The sequence below is a fragment of the Lynx rufus genome, unplaced genomic scaffold, assembly GCF_022079265.1.
Source record: "Lynx rufus isolate CCGP_SWC_20201006 ecotype Redwood Valley unplaced genomic scaffold, mLynRuf1.p SCAF_5, whole genome shotgun sequence".
Classification (NCBI taxonomy): Eukaryota; Metazoa; Chordata; class Mammalia; order Carnivora; family Felidae; genus Lynx; species Lynx rufus.
In genome coordinates, this window is record NW_025814867.1 from 146,558,396 (window position 1) to 146,585,057 (window position 26,662).

The following is a 26,662-nucleotide window of genomic DNA, read 5'->3' on the forward strand; positions in this document are numbered from 1 at the left end:
CTGAATGTTTGTATCCCCCTAGATTCATATGTTGAAGCCCTAACCCTCAGTGTGATGGTATTTGGAGGTGGGGCCTTTGGGGGGGGGGGCGGTGACTGGGGTTGGATGAGGCCATGAGAGTGGCCTCATGAGGGATTATGGAAGGAGGGATTATGCTCCCGGAAGGACACCGTGGCAGAGAGCCTACTCTCTCCCCGACCGGAAGCACTGAGGAAAGGCCACATGATCACACAGTGAGAAGGCAGCTATCTGCAAGCTGGGAACTCAACTGTACTGGCCTCCTGATCGCAGGCTTCAAGCCTCTGGAACTGTGAGATCACACATTCCTATTGTTTAAACGCCCCGGTTTTTGGTATTTTGTTATGGCAGCCCGAGATGAGTGGGACGTAGCCACAAGACAGCCTATGGGTTTATCACCATTAGAGGAAATGTATAAAATGGCAACACTTTGCAGAAGTGCTACCCACTGAAAATCAGTATTTCTTTTCACAAAATGATCAGGATCCAGACATATTCTCTATTACTCAAATTTTCAGAAAGAACGTGCTATCATTAATTCACCTCATAACTTGTTAGTTGTAAGGTACAATGATATAAGAAATTTTGTTGTTTAAAAATGAAATCATCTTTCTGTACCATAGCAGTATTTTTTTAAAAAAAAACAGTAGGCTCAAAAACAGTTTTGAGCAAATCTTCCCCAATATCTAAAGCTTACCTCATTTTAAAATACCAAAACTCATTTGACAATCGAGGAAGACAACATTCTAAAATGTACTAGGCATTAATAGAGTTTCCTGCCTACTAAACACGAGACTCCTGGACTTAAATGAATACTTCCTTGATGATCTCAGGGTTATGCGTATCAGCTCTGGCAGTGATAGAAGGTAGGAGGAATTAAATAGATCTAGAATGCTGAGATTTTCTACTCGGTCTCTTCTCTCACTGTCAGCTATCACAACAGTATGGCAGTGAGGCTGTTACTCTATCTCCTGTTGGATTTCTGAACTTCAGGTTCTTAGATGATAATCAGATGACCAAGATGCCAGAAGTCGGGCAGATAAGTGAAGCATTTCTATGTTCTGTACATGTTATACGATCATTTGAATTGGAAGGGTCTTTTCTATATAGAACTATCGAGTAAAAAACCATTTAAATAATAATAAAAAGTAGTGCTAGGCCATGTATGTTTTTATGTTTTAAATACCTGTGTGTTTTGGGCAGAATTAATAATAAAGACTTAATAAAAATTATTAAGTGTTCAGTTCTAAGACTATTTCATAGATCACCAAAGTATCAAATATGTTGTATTTTAAATTCTCATCCTTTTCAACCTATAGCCGCTGAAAACAATTGTTAAATTTTAGACGTTCATTATGTTTTGAATAGGCATTATTCTTACAGTTCAAAATTCAAGAGGTACAAACAGGTAAATGCCTCCCCTTCCTTCCAGCCCCCTAGCACTCTAGGAAGAAACCGTTAACCACTCTGTGATTCTTCCCAAAGAGGGTCTGCACACAAACAAGACCCCTGCTCCACCAAGAAAGAAAAGTGTGTGTGTGTGTATAATATTTGGAGGAGTCTGGTATCAATGACTGAGGCCAAAAAAATATTTAGAATTTAAAACAAACATCCCTGGTAGTTTCAATGAAGTGAATGACACAAGATTCAAGGACATTCTCTGCCAGGCCACACACAAAGCACATGCCGTCTGCCACCAAATTACCATACCCATTCCAATGAAAAACAGAAACCAAAACCATGGACAATGACCTAAGAAAATGATATTGTGGTAGTCATTGGAATATTGGTCCTGTAGTACCTTTGTGGTATGATTTTCTCCTGAAAACTGCAATCTTACTGAACGGTTTGCTCTTTGTCCAGTTCAGAGTACTGTATCTGTGTTCATGTTGGTCTAAGGATACTTAAACTATTACAGACTTTTAGGAATTAAGGTTCTCTTTCCTAAGAAATAGGTGCTTACTTTCTGTCTTAAAACAGTAGTCAAAGCTTGAAGGTGGCTAGTTTGAAAGTGTTTTGCCTTCCAATTACATTTAACAAAATACGATAGCACACATTACAAGAAAATGAGAAGAAAAATTCATGCCTCACTAAAAGTAGATCTGCAGAGAGAAAACAATAGTGGACATGTATTGTTTGAAGGATTTCTACAATTTTTATACATTGTCAACATCCTCAATTTTCTGAACTAAAAAATGTAGACTACTTTATGGTATTAATCAGCTTAAGAGAACATTTTATTTCTCTCATTTATATATCCTTCTTTAGTTTTTATAAATGTGACCCACTGTCTAATGAGAAAGTGCTAATTGCTGACAATATTCATTTTAAGACTTGTATTTACTTTACTATCTGTTTTTCACCATACAGAAGCATAAGAAACTGTTAACTTCTGCCTACTAGCTGGACATATCCAGATAGCTGTAAAAATGGGGGCAAACTAGTATTTATAAATGTGCTTAAGGGGTCTTGTCAGTGAAAGAGCAGACTTCTAAAGCTTTACACATTCCTTTGGCCTTGATGACATTTTTAAGTTAAAACATTAGGATAAAATAAAATGTAAGGCTAGACATCAAAGAATGTTCTTACTAAGCATAGACTTTAACAATTTTACTAGAATGTATATAGCAAAACGAAGTAAAACGGCATCCAAATAAAAATAACACAATTCAACTTGTACGATCACCCCGTATTAAAATAACTCTGTATATATACACCAGAAGTCCTTCCAACGTGAGGTCACACTGGCATAAGACAAATCCTTGTGATCCTAGGACTGTCACCCACTGAGGCAATGGCACTGTTTTCTGTGTGACACCAGTGAGGTGCCCTTATTCTTTCAATGGTTTTTACTTGGTGAATAAGCCCATTGCTGCACACCCCAAACAGAAATACCTGAAGACCCCGGTGCCAGCTCGGGCTCGGAAAAGAACCACTGCTTGCACCTGGAGGAACACAGGAATTATCCTCTGTTCACTGGAAATTAACCATTCTGCCAGAGGTAAGGCATCCCTGTCCAGAAAGTGAAAGCCGGAACTAATCGGCTGTGAACAACAAGAAAAAGAAACTACTGCTGTTCATTCGTCCTACTATACTAAGTAAGTATCCAAAGTAAAGCGGGCATTTAAAAAGATGAAAAAGTCACAAACGCTATGAACGTGAACAAGATAAAGGAGCCTGGGAGCCCCTGGGAAGTTCCGTCAAGAAGCCAATCCCAAGCTCGCTCTCTGAGAACCCCGGGTCCGAGGCAAGTGGGTGCAAAGACTGTACCAAAGGCATCAAAGGTGCTCTCTGTTCACCAGCGGGCCTCACCTGCGGCTGCGGCGGCTGCGGCGAAGGCTCCGGAGGCAAGCTGTGGGACGACCTGCTCCGAGGGGGCGGCTGCGGCGGGGTTTCCAAGCTTGGCTGGGGGGCGGACTGAGGCAGAGGCGCTGCCACGGGGACAAGGGGCTCCTGCATCTTCTGAACGGGCGGGGGCAGAGAGGGCTGCACGGGGGGCGCAGCCTGAGGCTTCAGCGGTTCGGGAAGAAGGACTGAACCTAAACGATGAGTTTTCAGACGTTAGGCCCGGTCTAGAAAACCACATCCTGTTCCTCCTTTAGTGAGGCCTTGGGAGATTCGAGTCCCCCGCTCCCCCGCCAGCGGCCTCATGGCCTGTGGCACAAAGAAGGAAGGCTCTCCCTGGTGGAGTCGGTCGCGGAAGGTGAGAGATGACAGAAGGGAGAAGGAAAGGCGAAAAAACTTAGAACGGACTCGGGCCTACCTTTCAGTCCTTCCGGCGGTCTGCTTTGGCTTTCAGGAGCCAGTCTTCCAGCAGATGCCCGAGCGTGACTCTGTGGGGCACTGATCACTCCGGCGCGGGGCGGGATAGTCTGCGGGAGGGGAAACACCACATTTGAGACGCTTATTTTCACGAGATGAGATTTTGTGAAAATAGTTGCTTTTGTATCCCGTCTTGTCACCCCTCTGGCGTTAGCCCCCCTCCTGTTGTGTTCATTGCTTTCTATTTATAGTCCTATAGTCGTACACCTTACAACCTCCCTTTTTGTTCCGGACTGTGTACGAGGCGTCAGGCACAACGTTACTTAAGCGCTCTGAGGCACTTCCATTTCATCCTCAAAATACCCCCCAGAGGCAGGTGCTAAGTTTATCACCTCCATTTTCAATTACCACAAAGAAATGTATACAGCGTTCCCAAGGCCGCAAAGCTAGAAAGGAATGCCAGGACCCAAGCTCGGGTGCGCGGGGCGGCAGGGCCTCTGCCTTGCCCCACGTGCAGTGGTGCCCTCACAGGGGACAGGGATGGCGTTAAAGCTCAAGAGGAGAGGGAAGACACACATACGTGTAGCAACTAAGACGCTTAAGAAAATCCACACCCTGGGATTTTTTTTTTTTTCAAACACAGAAGGAAAAACTCTTGAATGACTAGATCCAATGTGCTACATTAATTAAGAGAGACACTGGTGAGGGTCGCTTGGGTGGCTCAGTTGGTTAAGCGTCCGACTTCGGCTCAGGTCATGATATCATGGTGCGTAAGTTCCAGCTCCGTGTCGGGCTCTGTGCTGACAGCTCCGGGCCTGGAGCCTGCTTTGGATTCTGTGTCTCCCTCTCTCTCTGCTCCTCCCCCGCTCATGCTCTGTCTCTCTCTCTCTTTCCTTCTCTCAAAAATAAACATTAAAAAAATTTAAAAAAAAAGAGATGCTGGTGAAACATATGTTGTCTATTTTCATAAGTTTGCTGGAGCCTCTTAGTCCCCAATATTTATTTTAGGCAAATGTTATTATTGCAATCACAAAATCCTGACTTACCTTCCCTACTCTAATGGCATTAAATAAAGTGCACTGATAAAGTCAGTGAATAGCAACTTTCCCTTTTCTGAGAAAAGGAGAATGGGTAATAGGTATCTATCTGCAGGTGTGTGTGTGTGTGTGTGTGTGTGTGTATTTATCTATAGGTATATTCCACAGACACTTTAATTTGGAGTGTACTATTACACATAGTAAAGGACTTTTAGGGTGGATGTTAACAGGACAGCTACAACAGAAAAGACAAGGGATTTCTATCTTAGAAATTTTATGACAATTTCTTACCAGGAACCGGGAGCAGTTTCATTAGAAGTGGCCCCTACATTGCCCCCGAAGAGTCCAGCCCCAGCACCCACTCTTTGGCTCGAGGCCCCCCCCCCCCACCCAGAAGTCCCAGGAGCCACTAGATGAGCCACTGATCCGGGTGTCCATTTCCTTGTATTACTTGACCCCAGAGGAAGTTTTCATGTAGGTAAATTATTAGGATAATTATGTGTCTAAGAGAGCATATGATGAACACAGAAAAGCACAGATCTACAAGGAAGGGAGAAGCCCTGCAACACCATCTGCTCTCCCACTTGACTACCTTCAGAACCAGTTTTAGTATGCGGACTCTCATCATGAATTTTCGTCCCTGCAATCTAGTTTTAAAATCCTTCTTATTGAAGGATGACTTTATATTCCCCATTAATTACTCAGAAAATACCTTAAACCGCTGCACAGATACACTGGCCTCTCATAAATGTTAAGATCCTCAGTTATTTAGTGACCCTAATTACTGACATGCATCACTTTGATTCAAATACTAAAGTATATTTAGTTATTTTTGAAGAGTGCGCTAGAATGTTAACAGTTGAAAGGTACCCTGGAGACCAACAAGTGCGATTCCCTCATTTTGGAGTCCAGGAAACCAGGCCTGGACTGGCCACATGACCTCCCAAGATAACACATCTGACTAATAGCAAACTGGGACCCAGAACTTGAACCTCTAGGCTCCCAGGCTAGGTGCTGCCTACCGGTCTGGCTGCACTGTATCCAGCAGGTCCTGGGCCTGGGAGTCCTGCCTGAGGTGAAGGCTGAGTGCGTCCTGAAACAAAGACATCACACTGTGTATTTAGGTTCTTTTACAAAAAGAAAAACAAGAAACCATGTACTTAAATCCCCAGTGTCTACATGGTCCGGTTTTAAGGTTACGTAGCTAAATTCAAGTGTTTTTACCTATGTTTTCTTTCCGTGTGGTTCCAGGGCTTTTGGGTGCTTTGAAGCAGGAAGGGAAAGAAATGAGTCATAAGTAAACAGTCAGGCAACACTGTATAACATCAGCTGGCTGTTCTGTTTCGTTACCAGCACAAATGGGGGCATGAGATGGGAACCCAAGGCATACTGCTTTGGATAAGGATGAAAGCTATTATCAGTCCTGAAGGAAATGTCCCCAGAAGAGAGAGAAATTAAAATACTTCTAGTGAAGTATTCTGTGAGAGACAGTTTAGCCCTCGGTCTGGTATCTCACTCACAGCGTTACTTCTAAGGTGACTTTCCTAACACAGTTCTCTCCTGTGAACCTCGAAAACAGAAGGTCGGCTTGTGTGAATGGTCACAAGCAGTGACCCCGCTGCTTCTCAGAGCTTGCCGGACAAAGCTCCTGAGCAAACACAGCATTTTCCAAGTTCCGCAAGGGGCTGCTAACAACACTATTTTAGGGCTTCATGCTGTAGATACCATTATGGGTAAAGAAATCTTACAATGAGATGTTTTAGATTCCCACAACAAAATCCCATGATTAAGGTAGAAGGCAGGCATATCTTACAAATAAGTATTTGCTTTACGGAGGACAGTGTTAATATGTGGTTCAAACTCACTAGAAAGGTAAGAAGAATGAAATGATATAAATCACTTCAGGGGCCAAAAGGAGTGTGTGTGTGGGAGGGGGGTTGGCTATTAAAGGTGGCATCTCAAATTTATTCTTTTTTAAAGGAAATTCAAGAGCAATTATTATGTTAAATCCATCAGCCCTTTGATCACTAGAATCTTACTGAATGGCTTCTATCTAGTCTTAGATCTTTTAAGCAAATTTAGTTCAGCATTACTATGCAGAAAAAAATTTATGTTATTTGAAACCATCCACAAAATACTTATTCTTGGACTAGAATTAATAGGATTTAATTACGATTATTAATTTTTAAAACTTCAGAGTTGGTATAGTACACTTCTGACTTACCCTGAAAAGAATTTTGAAAGGCATTCTTCTTAAAATGCCATTGTACAGTAATTTCATATCCTAAGTAGGTACGACAATATATACAAAACAGAGTGCACAACAACGTTAAGAATTGGAGGGAAATTAAATGGGTCACCCGTTAGAAACTATCCACAACACAGAATGAAACGTGAAAAAGTACAAGGTTACACGGTGTAAGAGGAGGGGTGGGGAAGTTTACAGGCAGACCAAGGGCAGACTTAGTGTGCCTTGACGTGCTGGGGGGCTGACACTTGGAAGTGAGGTGAGAGGTCCGTTTCTAGGGCGCAGAAGTCTTGTTACCTTCCGTCTCTCGCCTAGCTGCCCCAGGACTGGGAGGGGCTCCGACACCTTTTTAGAGAAAGAACAGAAGCTGTGTATTGTTCAGGGCCCAGGGCACAGACCGAAAGGCAGGCACAAGACACAATTTCCTCCTCCAGCTGACTTTTGCAAAAAAAGGTTCTTTTACTGCCTAACATTTCTTCAAAGATATCGCTACAAACCAAAGCGACTTTAGATGCCTTGCCCAAAAACCCCAGTCCTCCCTTTCCTCAAACAGCATAGAAAGGGGATGACAGTTTTCTTTTTATAACTGAGATTACTAGGGAATTGTAAAATATCTTCAAGAAAGCCTTTGCTTTACAGATCATCTTGTTACATTCACAGTTAAATCACTAATAAAAGCTCTAATGTTTGACAGGCAAAACGGGGAAACAAAATCAGCTTCAATTTCATTATAAATTTCTATGAGACTATATTAGTTTCTTAGAGGTTAGTTTTTGATGCATTATTTTAAGAAAACTCCAAAAGTACTATAATGACTTCCTCTAAGTTACTGCCTTAAAGGAGTTACTGGCTTATAGGGTTAAAAAAATAAATAAGCTGCAAACGTTGCCTATGAAACGATTATGAAAAGAAGCACTTTTTAAAAATTAAGTCAGATTTTATAACTTTTTCACAAATCCATTTAAAAACTTATTTTCTGCAAGTTGTTTTCCTACTTAAGAGGATAAATAGACCTTATAAAAATACAAATAAAGGCAGGAGTTTAAAACGGGGAAAATTAACGTTTTTTTGTAAGCTGATGGAAAAATCATCATACAGCAGTGTTCTGCGGAGACGGTCATGCTGAAATAATTGAGCTTTGTTTTCTATACAAAGTCCTTAAACCTGCACACAAGCAAAGTCAGCCTGTGATAACACGACTCGGTCAGCATCGGCACCAGACGGCCAGAGTGGAAACAGAACAACCACACAAGTACAGTGAGCCTTAAAAATATTAACGGTACATTTGTAAAGGCTCTTCTGCAGAATTATGACAACCTGGCCCATCCTCTCCTGAGACGTAGATTAAATGCACTTGTCAAACCAGAGCTCCAGTGGAGTTTTGTGAGAAATTTTCACGTAAACCCAATCGAGTACACTTTTTTGAAGAGTGATCCATTTGTGAATAAAAACTTCCTTATTGAAAAAAATCATTATTGTGTTGAAAAAAAGTGAAGCATTAACTTTTATGACAAGTTATGATAAAGCCATGAAAACTGAAGGATATGTTTCAGATAATTATAACTTGAAGTTGCATTCCTGGAAATTTTGCTCATCAGGTTTGCTAAGCTTCTAGAGAAGGAATGTACTAGATCATCACCAGTCATATACTTGGGAAATGGTCTATATTTACTGTACCTGAATTCCTTTTGAAATTAGTGTGATTTGGGGGAACTAAATCTTTGTCACCAAACTAACTATATTTATTAAGAAAAAGTGTACTGGTCCTTGATGAGTAATTCAACCATGTCTACCTGGAAAATGGAAGCCTCTATTAGTTCTATTCATGAGTAAAACTGAACTCTAATCTTTTACTTAACAGGAATATAATGAAAGTTTGGGGCCATTTTTAACTTGGAGTATAAATATCATTCACTTTGACTTTTATCAGACAAATCTGAAATGTCTTTTTAGTTACAGGGATAAAATTCCAAAACATGAATGAAGCGAGATGCATGTATTATGACAAATATAAATGGTTACCTCCAATTTCCTTTCTAGCAGGTGCAGGACTCCTAGCCCCTTAGAGTTCATAAGAAAATATGCAGCAGAAAGGAAATGACATTAAATAAAAAACTGAAACGTCAAAGATTTATTATAGTATTCATGATGTTCAATAACATGTAGGAACTACATCTCAGTATCTTGGTACTATAAAAAAGCTATTATTTAACGCAAATATTTCTCACAATTTAAATAGCAACACTATACTTACTTAAAAAGCATATTTAGGCAAATACATAACACTTTATGGGAAATAAGTATATGTATGCCCTTCAGTTGTACTTATACATTTTACAGAAGTTAGTGCAACTGCATCAAATTAGCAAAAACAAAACATTTTGTGCACACCTGTAAGAAGGCAGCTAGAAAGCCCTATTACAGAAATCTAGCTGGGAAACACTCTTTTTACCTGTTCCGAGGGGCCTGCCATGTTCCTCAGAGAAAGGCTGAGGCAGTAGCAACAATGACAGAAAAATCATAAAATCTGGAAGCTAGAGGTTTTAAGCGTGCAAAACACCGTAAAATAGAACGGAGGAAGATCGGAAATCTAGCCCGAATGGAAATCACGTGGTTTGTTACCTGAAGGTGGGGGTGGTCTCTGTGGGGGGGCGGGGCGCGTAGGAGGAGCCACCGGGCGGGGAGGAGGAGGCCGCTTGGGCTCTAAGGTCTGAGAATCTTTTTGCTGCAGCTGTGTTGCCGGCAGAGCGTCCATAGGAGAACCTGAACAAGTACAGCAGGTGAGAGCGGTGGGTGTGAGCGCAAAGGTATGGTACTTCCCAATACGTGTGAGAAATCCTCGATTTTGCTTACTTTCTCACTTTGTACTGTCATGTACGGACACGCATTTCTGGTATCAATAACGTAAGCAGTTCTGCCAGTCAATTCCCCATTGGTGCCATGGAAGCAATGGCGCCAGCTCCTGTGGACCAGCTGGCCGAGGCCCCAGGTGCTGAGAGCCGATTTACCAAGTGGCCCCATCAAGGCGGCACACAGTGTGGGCTGAAGGAAGTCATTTGCAGTCGGCTGGCCCCTACCGAGAAGGAAAAAGGAATCTCTTCTTTTCTCTAGACCTGAGCTCATCCTGAGTTTAACTAAAGAAGTCAGGCCTCTAAGAGCAGTATGGGAGAACTGGAGAAATCTATGAAATGGAAGACATTTTCTGGAGATGCTGGTGAGCATGGAATGGTGACTTAATCATGTGATGTAACAATTTCCAGAGACGGATATTCCAACTTTAGGAAGTAATGACTACAAATCTGAATTAAAAAAAAATTTTTGTCTCTTCTTAACTCATACTATAATATAGGTTACGTACAGATATACAGGTAAGCCCAGATAGTTATGAGTTCTTACTATAATGACAGAAAAACATTAGTTTTAAGACATGGATAAACCTAATAAGCACATAGAAAAAATGATTTAAGAAAAATTCTCATTAAGCAAAGTGATGACGAGTTTCCTTTCCATTTAGAGCTTACCATCTACAAAGTTTCCTCTTTTGTATGCACAGAAAACATGGTACAGATCCAAAGGTGACAGAGATTTGATCGTCTAAAAATCAAATATATTGGGGCACCTGGGTGGCTCAGTCAGTTGAGAGTCTGACTTGAGCTCAGGTCATGATCTCACAGTTCGTGGGTTCAAGCCTGGCGTCAGGCTCTGTGCTGACAGCTCAGAGCCTGCTTTGGATAGTGTTTCCTTCCCTCTCTGCCCCTCCCCTGCTCACACTCTCTCTCTCGCTCTCTCTCAAAAATAAACAAATATTTTAAAAAAATAATAAATAAATAAAATAGAATCAGCTAGGGAAGGTCCTACACAACTTTAAGTAAAATACACACTTTGTGAAGATGGATGCCCAGGTGTTCTTGATGGTGCCCGACTCGGTCTTATGGGAAGGGAAGGCACAGGACCCTCTGATATGGTTGGTGACTGGCAGGGACTGGTTCGGGGTGAAGAGCTCGGGGAAGTGCCGAGGCCAGAACTTGAGGATGGCTGGAGGTGCTGGGGAAGAATTTCCTCAACTTCAGCACTGTAGTCATCAACATCACCTAAGGACACAAGGTTATCAAAATGACCACCATTTCAACTTTCTCAGAGATGGTTTTCACCAATCCAGGTTTCAGGGGGTTCAAGACGCAAAATAAACACGCTCACATTATGACATCGCAGTGTGCATAGGTTAAGTATGTAGACACATATAAAAATTGGATGTGTGCGGAACCAGAAATAGTATCAACTATTAATTAAAATGTAATTAAAGAGAAGCCTATGACCTCAGGGCATCAGGATGCCAGTGGTGACCGAGCGGGGTGACTCACAGCTTTCAATTCTCCACTGAGCAGCCGGACCAGTGCTGGCCGACTGAAAGGTTTACCGCTCTCCTTTCGAACCTTCCTACGTGCCCTGTGGAACTGCTCCCTCCCCACTGCCCTCAACTCAGCTCCAGTGCACACCCTTCCCCCAGAGTCTCCTCACCACTCCTCCCCCTGGGCTCTCCCGGGCTCCCCCATCTCCCCTTTCCTCGAGGCTGGAAAGTACAGCCAGGGTGCCCCTCGCAACCTCATTCCAATTTCAGAACATTAACCTTCCAGTCCTGAACAAACTTCTCTGAGGTTATGCCAGCGGGAGCTTACGGAACACCCCCTATACCTCCTTGCTGTCATGATCTCCAACCTCCATTCTCCTGGTCACCTGAACCTGTTCATCGAGGACTAAGCAGAGAGCAGGATGGCAGTCGGGTCCCACCATCTTTCTGGGTGACATCAAAGTTCGCATCGACGGTATCGCATCGACAACCTAAATGCCTTGGTCTTGTCCTTCCACTCTCCTCCGCTCAAACACACACAGCCCTCACAGCGGCACCGCCTCCGAAATACGCTCCCGACACTTCATTCTGACCCTTAGCTCCCAGCCTTCCGGTTCTCGTTCTCAGTTACTCTTTCCTCTTGGGACTTCATCAGGATCCAGGCCTTTGGGCCCCCTCTACTTTCAGCCCCCGTCTGTCGGATTCTGCTCCTCTGAAGGTGACTTCACATTCCAGGGCACTTCACCTCCACCACCCCCGCGCCCCCATGCACTGTTCTTTTGTCCCACCTGTCATTTGCACTGTCTAATCTCTCTGTGGCTGCACCTGGGCTGCTGCTGGTCACGTGGTGCTGACGGTTGCGGTGGCATTAAATTTGCAGTCTTCAGCCTCCTCTGGGATCCCAGAGCTGCCTGGCAATTCCACGGTTTTGTGACTGGCTCCCGCCGAACTCCATCTCAGGAGCTTTATCTCGAAAACTTCTCGACTCTTCCCGAAACGGCGGGTTGCCCTAGGCCTGCAGATAGCCTCAACTTTTAACACTTCACAGAGGAAAGAGAAGTCTTAAGATGGGACCCCCGTCCCCTTCGACAACCTGCTGCCAAACTGGAGTCCAATCCCGTGGTTGCACTTAGGTCTTTGTGGGGGAAACAAAGGGGGTTCTGCCCCTCCCCCGTTTTCTCAGTGACCTGCACCCCCACTCCTTCTGCCCTGATGGTCCCCAACACCATCAGCCCTTTCCATCAGCGCTAAGCATTCTCAAGCCTCTCTCCTTTCAAACAGCACCCCCTGGACCCCCGATCTCCCTGGAGCAACTGCCCTTTTCTCTCCGCCACCCCCATCTTAGCTTCTTTAAAGAGCTGTCTCCAGACACTCTCTCCGCTTCTTCATCTTCTACCCACACCTCCATTTACCACCATCTGGCTTCATCACTGCACTGAAAGTACTCTCATGAGTGTCACCAACAGCCGCTTTCACTGTTATTAAATCCAAAGGGCAAGTTGTGGTGCCCGTTTCTCCTCGTCTCTCTGTGACACAGGACTCCACTGACTATGCCTCCTTTGTTACCATTTCTTGCCTTCATTTTTACACCAACCTCTTGGGTCTTTGACATTTCTAGTTGTTTCTTCTCATTTTCTTTTTACGAGCAGCTGCCTTCTGCCTGTCCTTAAAGTCTGAGTTTCTCTGCTCGTTCCCAGGACTGGTTTTCTCCCATCTCTATATAGACCTTCTGGCCAAGCTAATGACTAGCCATGGCTTTCACTGCCATTATAATTGCCCTGTGAGCCCAGGGCTCTCTGGAGCGCCAGGCCCAGGTACCCACAGCCTACATGTGGGCCCAGCAGGCTCCAAAGGCACCTCAGTTTGACACGATGGAAACCAAATCCACGTCCCAACCCCACTGCCTCCCCTCCTGCTTTTTTTCTCTCTGTTCACTCCCTCACGAGCATATTTATGGAAGAACTTTGAGCCTTTCCCCACTGTGGTCTTGCACATCCCTTCTTCCTGGTTTTCCCTCTCTACCTTCTCTCATCTAATTCTCACCCAGTCTTTAGATTCTCAACTTAAATTTCGATTCCTCTGGGAAACCGTTCCCAACTTCCCAAATCCGGGTTGGGCAACTCTCCCGTGAACTCCCAGAGTCGCTCGCCACTGCATCGCTGTCACGAGATTCTCGCTACCCCGCTCACTTGTAACGCCACTAAGCTAGGAGTTCTGGAAGGGCAAGGCTGACATCTGTTGAATTTCCAGCACCCGGTGTGCACTTGGCACATAAAAGGTATGACATAAATGTGTGGACTAAGTCAAGAAATGAATAGAGAAAAGGGAAAACTGGCATTGTCTCCTAAGGCGGTCAACTCTTAATGCGTTCTCTAGATGTACAGGGTCTCCCAGTATGATAGACTGTCATTTTATAAACTAAGGCATGCATTTTAATGGAAAACATGCTAGAAAAATACAGCATACAGCATTAGAAAGCACCTGCACTTCTTAATCACATTTAAGGAAACTATTGCCCAGATAACTGAACACTAAATTCGAGGTGGCTACATTTATATGGATCCGTTCAAATGCATGTGCTCCCAGCCGCCTTGAGAATCTTTCCTAAAATTGCTTTGAAATATACCTTCTTTGATCGTCATTATTTGGAACTCATTTCTGTTGTTAGAACACGCGCTTTGAAATTCTCCCTCTCTACCTTAACTGCAATTAGTGGTGGCAAACCACACACCAGAAATACCAATCGGTGCCCCTATCGTACACGGACATGAACTAGCACCTGTAAAGATCTTATCCTTTCAATGGCAGAAGGGCAAATACGTTTGCAATTTGAAGTCCAGTTACCGGCAAACTACACGCAATACGACGCAAAACAAAATCTAATTGATGCTGCTCTGTGTGTTGCAAGAACACAGAGATGGGGACTGAGACTTCACGGATGGGAAGGACACTTATCTAGAGGTGCAGAAGGAAATGCGTTCGATAAACAAACCTTCCATATCGAAATCTGCTGTGACCTCCGCATCTTCACCGAGCAGGGTAGAGCTTGTCGATGACGGCAACGGAACGTTAATTTTCTCTAAACTCATTTCTTCTTCCAGATTTTTGATCCAGTCTGGACTTTTTAAAGTAATAGTTATAGTCCGACCCAATAACTAGTTGGTAAGAAGAGATGTAAGATAAAAATTCACTGGCATGAAAATTATCTTGGAAAACAAGTGACTGCTCTGGTTATACTATGCAACAGTATAGGCTTACTTCAGCTAGACTCAATTTAACGTACACCGTCTCACATATACTGAATTTTTAACTAGTATAAACATGCCCAGTTTCTCCTTTAAAAGCCTGTGTTGCTAAATCTAAGGTCTTCTTTTCTAGGATGCACGCAGAATCACGTTTCCTTTGCTGTAAGTCAGTATCTTTCCCTGGCCAGATGTAAATTAACTGACAGTTTCGCTACATAGTTTCATACTTTCTTTGATATTCAGTGACTGTTCCTACATGAAACAATTACAGAAGAGACACACTGGCACTCCGCCTTTCTTATAAATGTGAGTGCCTTTTAGACAAAAGTATAATCTAAAACACTCAAACACGTTATGATTAAGTCACACTGTCCTGCTGATGGATTCAAAAAATAGTTTCAAAACACTTGCAGACAGCCACAAGTCTCCTTGGTCAGGGGTGCCCGGGTGCTTCATTCTGTTGGGCGACCAGCTCTTGATTTTGGCTCAGGTCATGGTCTCACAGTTCATGAGTTCGAGCCCTGCGTCGGGCTCTGAGCTGATAGTGCGGAGCCTGCTTGGGATTCTCTCCCTCCCCCTCTCTGACCCTCCGCTTCGCATGCTCAGGCTCTGTCTCTCTCAATAAATAACTATGTACTAAAATTAAAAAAAAAAGACTCCCTGGTCAAACAGAGGCTGTGCACTAGAAAGCCATTTTCATTGAAAACCCATACCATGTAACTAATCTGCCTTCTAAAATGCAAGCTCTCAAAAAAAAGAGGGGGGGAGGGGCGCCTGGGTGGCTCAGTCGGTTAAACATCCGACTTCGGCTCAGGTCATGATCTCACGGTTTGTGAGTTCAAGCCCCACATCTGGCTCTGTGCTGATGGCTCCGAGCCTGGAGCCTGCTTCGGATTCTATGTCTCCCTCTCTCTCTGCCCTTCCGCTGCTCGTGCTCTCTCTCTCCAAAATAAATAAAAATTAAAAAAAAAAAAATGCAAGCTCTCTCCTACACAGTTTCAACTTCTTCATTTAAAGAGCTTCTGGAGCATATAAAATAAGTGAACTTTTCTGGTATTTTCAAATGAACTGTGTAGCTGTGACCAACATGCTGTGAAGACAGCTGGCACCTTTGTGGGTACAGATCTTCCTTGGCCCAAAGTGCTATCGACATGAGAATTCCTTGAAGGCACAGGATGGAGACATTGAAAGCTGCTGGCCTGAATGCTACAGTGGTTTTTAACAGTAATTTAGTGTCCACACTAAGCTTTGAAGTCAGCATTCTAGGAAACTAGTAATCCTTTCTTTACTTGCTTATCAGCCTAAATCAATTCCATTCCAGAACCTGGCAACAGGCTTCACAGGTCTTTAAAGAACATGCTCAAGAAGGTCATCCTGTGGGTTGGCCCCCAGTTAAGCTAGCTACTTTTTCCAGATTCTTCCCTGGAATGGAAGAGGTCTTATGGGACTCCATCCTAGAAGATTTCAGGCTGAAATAATGTTATTAGCAAAGGCAACAGACTAGAGAGTTGAAAATATCTAGCTTTCAAAAGGACAAATTAAATATTATTACGCACTTTCCACAAACATCGTTTTTACAGAATTTTCAAAATAGTTTTGGGGAGCTAAGAGTGGGTACTTTCTAAGAATGTAATACAGATAACTAGACTTGAGGGTGAGGGACAGGGCTGAAGAAGAGGGGAAAATATAAAACAGAGGGGGACAAAAGAAATACTCAGCAAAGGAGCAAGCTGACAAAGAAGGCCAAATTCAGAATTGCTCTTAAATATTTATACCCTTATGGGACGAGGACACGCTTTTGAAGAGACCAAAGCTAGAGTTAAATTTAAAACTCAATAATTTCCATACAGTTAGGACAACAAAGTTACAAGACGGACAGGAACATCTGCAGCATACACAGAAAGGGACTGAAACTTTAACGTCAAGGGAGATCTTATACACCAGGGAAAAATGGGCTAGGGACATACGCAATTCATTGAGAAAGTACTGATGACCACTAAATTAAGATAAGCAGCGATCAGAATCTTAATGGGAATGACATACTACTGGTTTTTCAGACTGTCAAAGTTAGACATGACCCAGTATCGATTAGGATGTAGATGGTGGGTAATCCGAGGCATAACAGAATTAGATCTACTCCTTCTGAAGCGCAATTAGGCAGCAAGCGTCAGATTGTAACACTGCCTATATTCTCTGACACAGCAAATTTACATTTAGGAATTTATCCTCGGGGAAGGAATAACAGGATAGGCACACAAAGTTATAGTGTACACAGGGCTTCACTGGAATGCTGGTTTTGCTAATTAAAAGTTGGAAACAATCTGCTATTAATAAGAGTTTGTTAAATAAATTTATGTATTTGTCCATGCAACAAAATTAACGGAAAGAGTAAAAGTGACATTATTTGCTCATAAAGAAAAACGCCCATGATACAGTCTCAAGTGAAGAGGTAGTAAGAAAACAGTATTTATAACATGATCTCATTTGTGTTTGTATATGCATGTATGTGTGTACACATATATCCCACTTGTGTTGATACATACACATATGTATATATAATCTCATTGGTTTTAATATATATGCATAGATGAAGGTGAGGAGAAATTATTTTGCAATAGTAGGATTAGTGTTCTTCATTATTTCTTCCTTTATGCTTTTTTTTCTTTAACATTTATTCAGTTTTTGAGAGACAGAGAGAGACAGGGAGTAAGTGGGGGAGGGGCAGAGAGAGAGGGAGACACAGAATCGGAAGCAGGCTCCAGGTTCTGAGCTGTCAGCACAGAGCCCGACGCGGGGCTTGAACCCACCAACTGTGAGATCGTGACCTGAGCCGAAGTCGGACGCTCAACCGACTGAGCCATCCAGGCGCCCTTCCTTTATACTTTTCTGTATTTCATGATTTACTTTTGCTTGAGTGTATTACTATTACATTCAGGAAAAACAAGCAAATAGAACCCTATAAAACCTATTTCAAAAGTAATGTATATGTGGAAATTTTTTTCTCCAAGGAAGTTGAAATAATGCGACAGAAGAGGAAGCACAGGGAAGTCCTTATGAGTGGCCCACTGTTGGAGAAATTAGGCCCGGATTTTAGTCTATCCTGTCTAGTGATCGTATACTTAGAAACAGGATGTGTCTAAAAGCGTTCAGAAAAAACTGAAAGATACAGCACTTTATGGAAATAAAACTATTCCGGGCCAAACTGATGTAAATTTCCTCCATCAGTAACATGTTAAGTCACAGGTTAGGAATACCTATTTAAAAATTTCTAAAATATCTTGGTGGGATGGATTTGTTATCTATGGGAATTATTTTACCTACACCTGAAAAAAGTATCTGGGTACCATGATCCAAGCCAAGAAAACAAGTTCTTAGGAATAAAGAGTACCTTCCTCCCTTGTTTTCTTATAAATAAGGCATTTTCTTCATTCGATAGAAATCTTTCCTATGAATGAGCCAGAATATCTATTCCACTTAACAAAATTTCTATATAATAAAAACCAAGTTGGGTGGTAAACATATTTTCTTCTTAGTCTGTTACCAATTGTTAGTATCTTTACGGAGGACCAAAATAATTCCAAGCTGGTCAGAAACCTAGTCTAAATAATAAACATAAAAGCACACCATAAGGTCTTCTATAGTTCTGCACTGGAAATACATCTAGATAATCCTGCTGCATGGCTATCAAATTATAATCTTTGGATACAGAATTTCAAAATGGCTTACAATCAACAAATGCTACCTACCTCTTTACCATTTAGGTTCAGAACACTCAAGGCAGAGCTTCCCTCCAAAAATGTAACCCACATTTTGTCTTCTACAAATCTTCAAGAAAGAGAAACATAAACAACAAAAAATAATTAACACCTTAGATATAACTAGTCCAACAACCAGCCCAATGACTATTGATTAACAAAGGCCTATGGAGGCCAGGAAGTAAAACACAACAGGGAGAGCAGTAGAGCCACTGGTGGCCTGGAGAGGGCACTCTGCCTCTCAAAGCTTTCAAATTCAAATTTCTTTCAAATACTATGCTAATAAAACAGCCTGTCAGAAGAAGGGCCCTGTGGCCCTCCATTTGTGATCCTGCTAATCTAATCCTTCACTTCACTGACAAGGCAAAAAGGGCCAGAGGTTAAAAGTGGCTTGTTCAAAGCCACTCTACAAGGAGACTCCGTTACAGGGCTAGAATACAAATTTCCTGACCCCAGAGTCCAGCACCATGTATTTTCAAGGTCTCCATGACATCTCTGAAGCAAATTTCCTTTGACCAAGAAAGAAGATGGGGAGTTGTCATTAAAATATACTTATCTGATTGGCCCCAGAGTGCCTTAGGGTATTATGGTCCTTGTCTTTATGCAGGGGACAGTCATTTACTCTCTTGGGACTTCAATGGCCTTTGCTATGACTCTAAGTTTGCAATTTTGAAATAAGAAGCCCCCAAAAAGAAAAAAACTAAAAGGACATTAGAGTAAGTTCTGAATTAAGACGATCACTGACATGTAATAATGTTATCGCACAAAAAAGAGTAAAACAAAAACATTATCAGTCTTATTTATAGAAACAATTTTACACATTGGACTACTCCCCGATTATACAAATCAAGATCAGAAATTCCTGCAGAGTTTTCAAAGATGAGGGGAAAATATGTGCACGTACACACGCACGTGCATGCACACACAAGCTAGGATTCAAAAGTATGGCTTATGGATATTAAGAGGAAGAGGCTAAAAAGAGAAATAGGAACAAGTACTTTATCCTGTTTAAATCAGAGGACTGATTTCTACAGATTTCTACAATCACCCAAATATGACCAAGATAAGTAACTCAATTTCTTTGGCATGTTAAGTTACTAAGCTGCAAGATGCCACCATTTGAAAGACACAGAACATCTTTCCTATCTAAATACTATGAAGGGGATCTTTTTCATACTGTTGGCAATGGAGACGATCTCTCCTCCAAAGGTTAAAATCACTACTATAAGGTTGCACTTATGCGGCACTAGTCCCCCCGACTCCAAACATTTACAATAGCCCCCCCCCTTCCTTATCCATGGAAGATACATTCCAAGACCCCCAAAGGATGTCTGCAACTGCAGATTGTACCAAACCCTATCCATACTGTTTTTTCCTCTACCTACATACCTACAATAAAGTTTAACTTATAAATCAGGCACAGTGAGAAATTAACAACATGAATAAAATAGAACAATCGTAACAAAATACTGTAATAAAAGTTATGTGAATGTGGTCTCTCTCTCAAAATATCTTATTGTACTGTCCCCTCACCCTTTATCTTGTGAGGATGGGAGATGATAAAATGCCTGCGTGATGAGATGAAGTGAGGTGAGTGATGTAGGCACTGTCATGTAACATGAGGCTACTAGTGACCTTCTGATGCTACCATCAGGAGGAGGGTCATCTGCCTCCAGACCACAGCTGACCTCAGGTAACCGAAACCATGGATGGGGGGGGGGGGGTCTACTGTGTTTGTTTTTTGATAGTCGTACCAAAGCATTTGTGGTCATATGGCAGTGCTAATTTCTTGATCCTACCCTTAATTAGCAATGTGTTCCTTATGGATGTTTAACTTAACAAGAGATTTTGGTTTTAATATCCATGTATATATAATATCCATGTGTGTGTATATATATATATATACGTGTGTATATATATATGTATGTATATATGTATATATACATACACACACACACATATGTATATGTAGGTCTTTGAGAAGCTGCATTTTCTTCCTATTTTCACCCACTAGGGTAAAAACTTCTAGATTTTCCCCCCAATTAATATAAATACCTAAATTTGTCCTATTCACATTTCCAGGGAATGTCTTATTCACATATAAAGGACTTCAGTCACTCCTAAACCACAGTCTTATTCTAGAACAAAAGGTAATGATCAATTTAGCCTTACTGGCGACAGTAGTCCTCTCCTTGTTTACTTCCATTGTCTGCTTTTTCTATTCTAATTTGGTTGCCTGAGAAGGTGGGTGACAACCAGAATATTCCACCTGTGGAGGCATGCATGGTTTTATAATGTTAGAGTAATACCTTGTTTTGTTACCAATACTTTTTCTAAAGATGACAAGCACTTTGGGGAAAGCTTCTGGCTCCAATTTAACACCAAGTTCCTTCAAGACTGTTTTTTCTTTAATGTTAATTGATTTTTGACAGAGAGGGAGACAGAGCATGAGCGGGGGAGGGGCAGAGAGTGAGGAAGACACAGAATCCGAAGCAGGCTCCAGGCTCCCAGCTGTCAGCATAGAGCCAGACACAGGGCTCAAACTCAGACCGTGAGATCATGACCTGAGCCGAAGTCGGATGCTCAAAGGACTGAGCCACCCAGAGGCCCTGCTTCAAGACTGAATTATAAAGACAGGTCCTTTTCCTGTCTCAGAGTCCTTCACCCTTTATTCTCTCTAGCCCAGTTCCATAATTTGCATTTGCTCACAAGGACACTTACCTGCTCCTAGGCTGCCCACATCAGGCTCCTGGTAACTTGGCTTTGTATACTTGGCCAAGCTTTCTGTCATCTGTAAATCTGGAGATTTCACTATATACTTCCGAATGCCTTAGGATTTTAGAAATTTTTTTGTTTTGTTTTAAAGCTTTGGGGTAAGATCTTTGTTAGAAGATCTGAGGGAAATATAAATGCAATTTCTTCTGTATCTGCTCATTTACTCTCTGAAAGGACTCCAGGTTTCTTCCGCATGCTTCTTGCTCTACAGAAGCACACTATCTTCAATCTGTGGACTAGGCCACCCAGTACAGAGATGTGTCCACCAAATATCTACAAAACATACCTAACTGAGTAGATGCAAAGCACAGAAAGGAGTCAAGTCCCTTCCGTATGAAATTCAAACGCACGCAGTCTTTCAGAACTGCTGGATACTTGGAAAAGAACATGTTTTTTAAACAAGGGAAGAAGCATCTGGTTCTGCAAAAGGCAGATGGGTAAGTCAGTAACAGAAACGAAGACTGGACTGGATGACTCCTGACTGATCTGATTGTGCTGCCTTCTCTGTTAGTTGGAAATCAAATGTACTTAAAATTACTTAAAACATCAAATTTCTTAAACTAAGGGAGGAAAAGTCACTCTGCTTTACTCCTAACTCTCCTTAAAAAAATAAAACAGTGTGGGGCGCCTGGGTGGCTCAGTCAGTGGGGCATCCGCCATTGGCTCAGGTCATGATCTCACGGTTTGTGGGTTTGAGCCCTGCGTCGGGCTCTGTGCTGACAGCTCAGCCTGGAGCCTGCTTCTGATTCTGTGTCTCCCTGTCTGTCTGTTCCACCCCTGGCTCATTCTCATTCTCATTCTCTCTCTCTCTCTCAAAAATAAGTAAACATTGAAAAAAAGATATATATATATAAAATAAAACAGTGATCACAGCTTCATTTTGCCATAGGGCTTTGTTATACATTGTATGATATATATAACCACACCTAGATGTGCACATATTTAAAAAAAAATTTTTTTAGGGGCACATGGGTGGCTCAGTCAGTTAAGCGTCGGACTTAGGCTCAGGTCATGATCTCGCAGTTTGTGAGTTCAAGCCCCGCATCAGGCTCTGGGCTGACAGCTCAGAGCCTGGAGCCTGTTTCGGATTCTGTGTCTCCCTCTTTCTCTGACCCTCCCCTGCTCATGCTCTGTCTCTCTCTGTCTCAAAAATTAATAAATGTTTAAAAAAAAAATTTTTGTTTTGAGAGACACAGAGAGACAGAGTGTGAATGGGGAAAGGGAAGAGAGAGAGAAGGAGACACAGAATTTGAAGCAGGATCCAGGCTCTGAGCTGTCAGCACGGAGCCCGATGCAGGGCTCGAACTCACCAACTGTGAGATCATGACCTGAGCCGATGTCAGACGCTTAACTGACTAAGCCACCCAGGTGTCCCAAAGTGCACATATTTTTTGTTCATCAATTGTTCATAAAAACTTTCACTATTCAGCTTTAAACTCTATAAACGTAATTCAGTTTCAAAACCTATGAACTCTTTGAAATAACATTTCTATAGTATGACTTTCCTGTAATTTGGAAATAAAAATACAGTTGACCCTCAGACAACACAGTTTTGAACTGCACAGGTCACCTTATACATGGATTTTTCTCGACACAGTACAGTACCGTAAATGTATGTCTTCTTGCTTATGACTTCATAATGCCATTGTCCTTCCTCTAGCTGACTTTATTGTAAGTACAGAAGATATATACCACATAAGATATGTGTTAGTTGACGGTTTCCATTATTGGTAAGGCTTCCAGTCAACAGTAGGCTATTGGTAGTCTTTGGGGACTCAGAGCTTCTAAGTGGATTTTGGACTGCATGGCGGTCAGTGTGCCTAACTCCCACATTATTCAAGGGTCTACTGTACTCAAATGCTGTTCAAACAATAGAAAGGTAATTTCTAATGTAGAAAACATCTATGAGTCATGAGCTGCTTTTGGACAATAAATATTTTACTCACCTTATGAGTATAACTTCACCAAAATCTGTGAACTGCTGCAGAAGCTCATCGATCAAAGCATCATCGAAAAAATTATTTTCTGGGACAGAACTTTTGATTGAGACCAATACTGTCCCATCTGGTGGACCTTGAACTGCAATCACCTCTTTATAAATGTTTTGCCTCTCTTCGGCTTCAACTTCAAATATATCTATATCAATCAGGGCAACGACAGGCCTTAAGGCATAAAGGGAGATGGATGTGTTAGAAATGTTTACTAAAGGATGGATTTCAAGTAAATTTCAAGCACGGTTAGAAATACCAAGACTGTTTAAACCTGTGGTCAGAAGTCTTTAGCTCGGCTCTTCCGTAGTGCAGCAAAGTGCCAGGAGTCCACGTGTAGAGGATTTTGCTTCCATCTTGAAAACTAGCATTTAGAAGATCTAAATCTTCAGCTGCAGTCAGAATGAAACAAAAACAAAAATAAAACCACAGGCGCGTGACAGATCATGGGGAGCAAGGAGCAAGCTTCTTCGCTTTACTGGCTTCAGTTGTCTGAGGCTGGGATCCCTGATACACTTGTTAATCGGCAGGAAGTCCAGATACCTTTAAGTTAGAAAGGTGTTTTGGTTGAATTATCACTTTATGCTTTACTTAGTAAAAATTAAGATAAGGCTTTATTTCTGAGAGTACTTAAAAGCCAAATAGTGTTTCATAAGTAATTCAACAGACAAGTAGCAGTTCATAATATTTACAAACCATATTGGTTATTCAAATTAAAAACCTTCATTAGCACTCAATTGAAATTTTCATTGAAATTTCATAAAAATGAAATTTCCTCACTTCTCTTTATATGGAATATGGAAAGAAAATACACTAAAAAATGAAATTATTATAAGCAAGTCTGAGAATATTTTAAAAACTGTTTTATATTTAAATTTTATTTATTCTATTCTAGCAAACCTTTGTTGAAAAAAAAACAGCCCTCCTCCCTTGATATTTATATCATCCCCTTCTTCCTCATAAAATTTGCATTAGCTCATTTAAATGAAGAAGTCCATGGGGCGCCTGGGTGGCGCAGTCGGTTAAGCGTCCGACTTCAGCCAGGTCACGATCTCGCGGTGCGTGAGTTCGAGCCCCGCGTCGGGCTCTGGGCTGATGGCTCAGAGCCTGGAGCCTGTTTCTGATTCTGTGTCTCCCTCTCTCTCTGGCCCTCCCCCGTTCATGCTCTGTCTCTCTCTCTGTCCCAAAAATAAATAAACGTTGAAAAAAAAAAAAAATAAAAAATAAATAAATAAATAAATGAAGAAGTCCATTTCCCAACCTGATCTATCAAAAGGCCATTTCCTTCTTCTCCAGAGGACACGGTCTGTCCACGCAGGGGTGCGGCACTTTTCACTGGTGTCATAGTCGTCAGAAAACAAATCGTATTTGTATGTTGGAGCAAAGGTAACTTTTCCTTCTAAAAATCCTCTAAAAATCTAAAATAAACATATAAAGTAAGTTATTAGAAAAAAAGTTCTGTTTTCATTCAGGCAGCCATTCACTACATGTCTACTATATGCTGGAGATTCACACAAAATCTGTGTCCATCAGATGAACACTTCTAACTGAATGGAACAAATGGTAAGAAAAAATAACCTGGGACTTGTTCATGCCACTTGTTTGACCTCTGATTAAGCAAAGTACAAAAATGTGAATAAGGGAACTCTACCAGACCTTTAAGCTACAAAAACCAAAACTATGACAGATTTTAGAAATCATATATATAGTCTGATGTCTTAATTCTCAAATGAGGCAATAAGGCCTAAAATGTGAAGTGGGGCCCAAAGTGTTAGAATTTAAGTCAGATGATCACGAAGGCACGATATCAAGTGGCCTTAATCACCTCTTACTTAAAAAAAAATATTGGGCGCCTGGGTGGTTCAGTCGGTTGGACGTCTGACTTTGGCTCAAGTCATGATCTTGCGGTCTGTGAGTTCCAGCCCCACGTCGGGCTCTGTGCGGACAGCTCAGGGCCTGGAGCCTGCTTCGGATTCTGTCTCCCTCTCTCTCTGTCCCTCCCCTGCTCATTCTCTCTCTCTCACTTTCTATCAAAATAAATAAACATTAAAAAAACAGTAGCTTTGAAGACTAAGATTCTAAATTCACTATTACTCAAAAAGAAAGAATCAAAAATGTATTCTCTTCTACTTGAAAGAGAGTCTTGGGGCGCCTGGGTGGCTCAGTCGGTTAAGCGTCTGACTTCACCTCAGGTCATGATCTTGCAGTTCCTGAGTTCGAGCCCCACGTCAGGCTCTGTGCCAACAGCTCTGGGTCTGCTTCAGATTCTGTGTCTTCCTCTCTTCGTACACCTCCCCTGCTTGCACTCTATCTCATCTCTCTCTCTCAAAAATAAATAAACATTAAAAAAAAAAAAGTGAGTCTTACAGAGACTTAATATATTTTTCCTCTTGGGAGTTATTATGAATCTTCCTTTTTTCTTTTCTGTCTTTAAGGAAAGGTAATTCTATATCTATTAAACTAGAGATATGTAGTTAAGCATAGACTCCAAGGGATTTTAAAAAAGGCAACACTGTGATTAAGGAAAGCATGTTTCATAACAAAAGATCCCCTTCTTCTCAACGCAAGTATCTTAAGTATGTGTATACCTGTCCAGCATTTTTCTGATTGATAAGCTGATCTCCTGCTATAAGAGAATCCCAATTTTGCTGTCTTATGAGCTCTTTCACTTCTTCATTAGGGAGATCAATGCGATAGTTGAAGTCACCACACCAAAATACGTAGTCGTGGGAAAACAGCATCCTTCCCTGGAGGCAAGGAGAAGCATTTTAGATCTAAACGGTCAATATGAAACATGTTTTACCACTATTTCTTTGCCTCAGATACGCTCGCCGCTCCCCCGCCCCCGCCGGCGAGGCCCTGTTTATCTGACCCCAGACTAAGAACACATGAAGCATCTATTTAGGTGAAAATCGTTGAAGTTTCTAAGAAGTATCTTAAATTTTCAAAAGCTGACAGAGAATTTGGAGCAAGTTAAAGTGCACTTTGTAGCTTCATCTTCAAGAACAAGCAGTATGAGCTCACCATTGGAAAACTCAACTTCCGCGCTATTTCTACAAAATCTTCGTTTCTTTCTTTGACTTGGGACTGGCCCGCAGCAAAGTGGCTACAGACGAAGCAGAGGCTGGTTGTATGCAGCAGCATCCGTATCGCAACGGCCCCCTTGTTTCCAGTGGCGCCTCCCATTCCGGTCTTCACGGTGTCGACCGCAACGTCCCTTTAAAACAAAGGACTCTGAGTCCAAGATCTGAGCTGCCAACACAGTTCTGTGCGCATAAGACATTAGGAAGGTCTAGGACACAAACGTACAGCTGTAGTTCAAGGACAAGGCTGTGAGACGGTGTGACGGAATGACCGGTGACTCTTTCATCAAAAACACATTTAAGAACAAGATGCATGAGTAACTGTTTCCCTGAAGCAACACACATTCCAGGTCTTTTTCTGGCTACTCGAGGGTGGGAAAGAGCCTGCGCACAGCGCCCTGTT

At 42.0% G+C, this 26,662-nt stretch overlaps 1 protein-coding gene across 7 annotated transcripts in view; it reads right to left on the reverse strand.

Moving 5' to 3' along the window:
* The window catches only part of SYNJ1 (synaptojanin 1), a 91,125-nt gene that overhangs the window by 6,287 nt on the left and 58,176 nt on the right, over positions 1-26,662 (reverse strand). For 4 of the 7 annotated variants that reach the window (XM_047099791.1, XM_047099790.1, XM_047099786.1 and 1 more), the window contains 13 exons: positions 26,201-26,393; positions 25,765-25,923; positions 24,438-24,594; positions 23,451-23,568; positions 23,135-23,350; positions 18,405-18,483; positions 14,406-14,568; positions 10,947-11,156; positions 9,688-9,828; positions 6,042-6,080; positions 5,840-5,910; positions 3,782-3,890; positions 3,331-3,557 (listed from right to left, as the gene is read on the reverse strand). In XM_047099791.1, coding sequence (XP_046955747.1) covers positions 3,331-3,557; positions 3,782-3,890; positions 5,840-5,910; positions 6,042-6,080; positions 9,688-9,828; positions 10,947-11,156; positions 14,406-14,568; positions 18,405-18,483; positions 23,135-23,350; positions 23,451-23,568; positions 24,438-24,594; positions 25,765-25,923; positions 26,201-26,393 — 1,882 coding nt within the window. Of the gene's footprint in view, positions 1-3,330; positions 3,558-3,781; positions 3,891-5,839; positions 5,911-6,041; positions 6,081-7,362; positions 7,411-9,087; positions 9,127-9,687; positions 9,829-10,946; positions 11,157-14,405; positions 14,569-18,404; positions 18,484-23,134; positions 23,351-23,450; positions 23,569-24,437; positions 24,595-25,764; positions 25,924-26,200; positions 26,394-26,662 lie in introns of all 7 variants that reach the window. The other 3 variants (XM_047099788.1, XM_047099787.1, XM_047099792.1) reach the window with 2 other exon arrangements.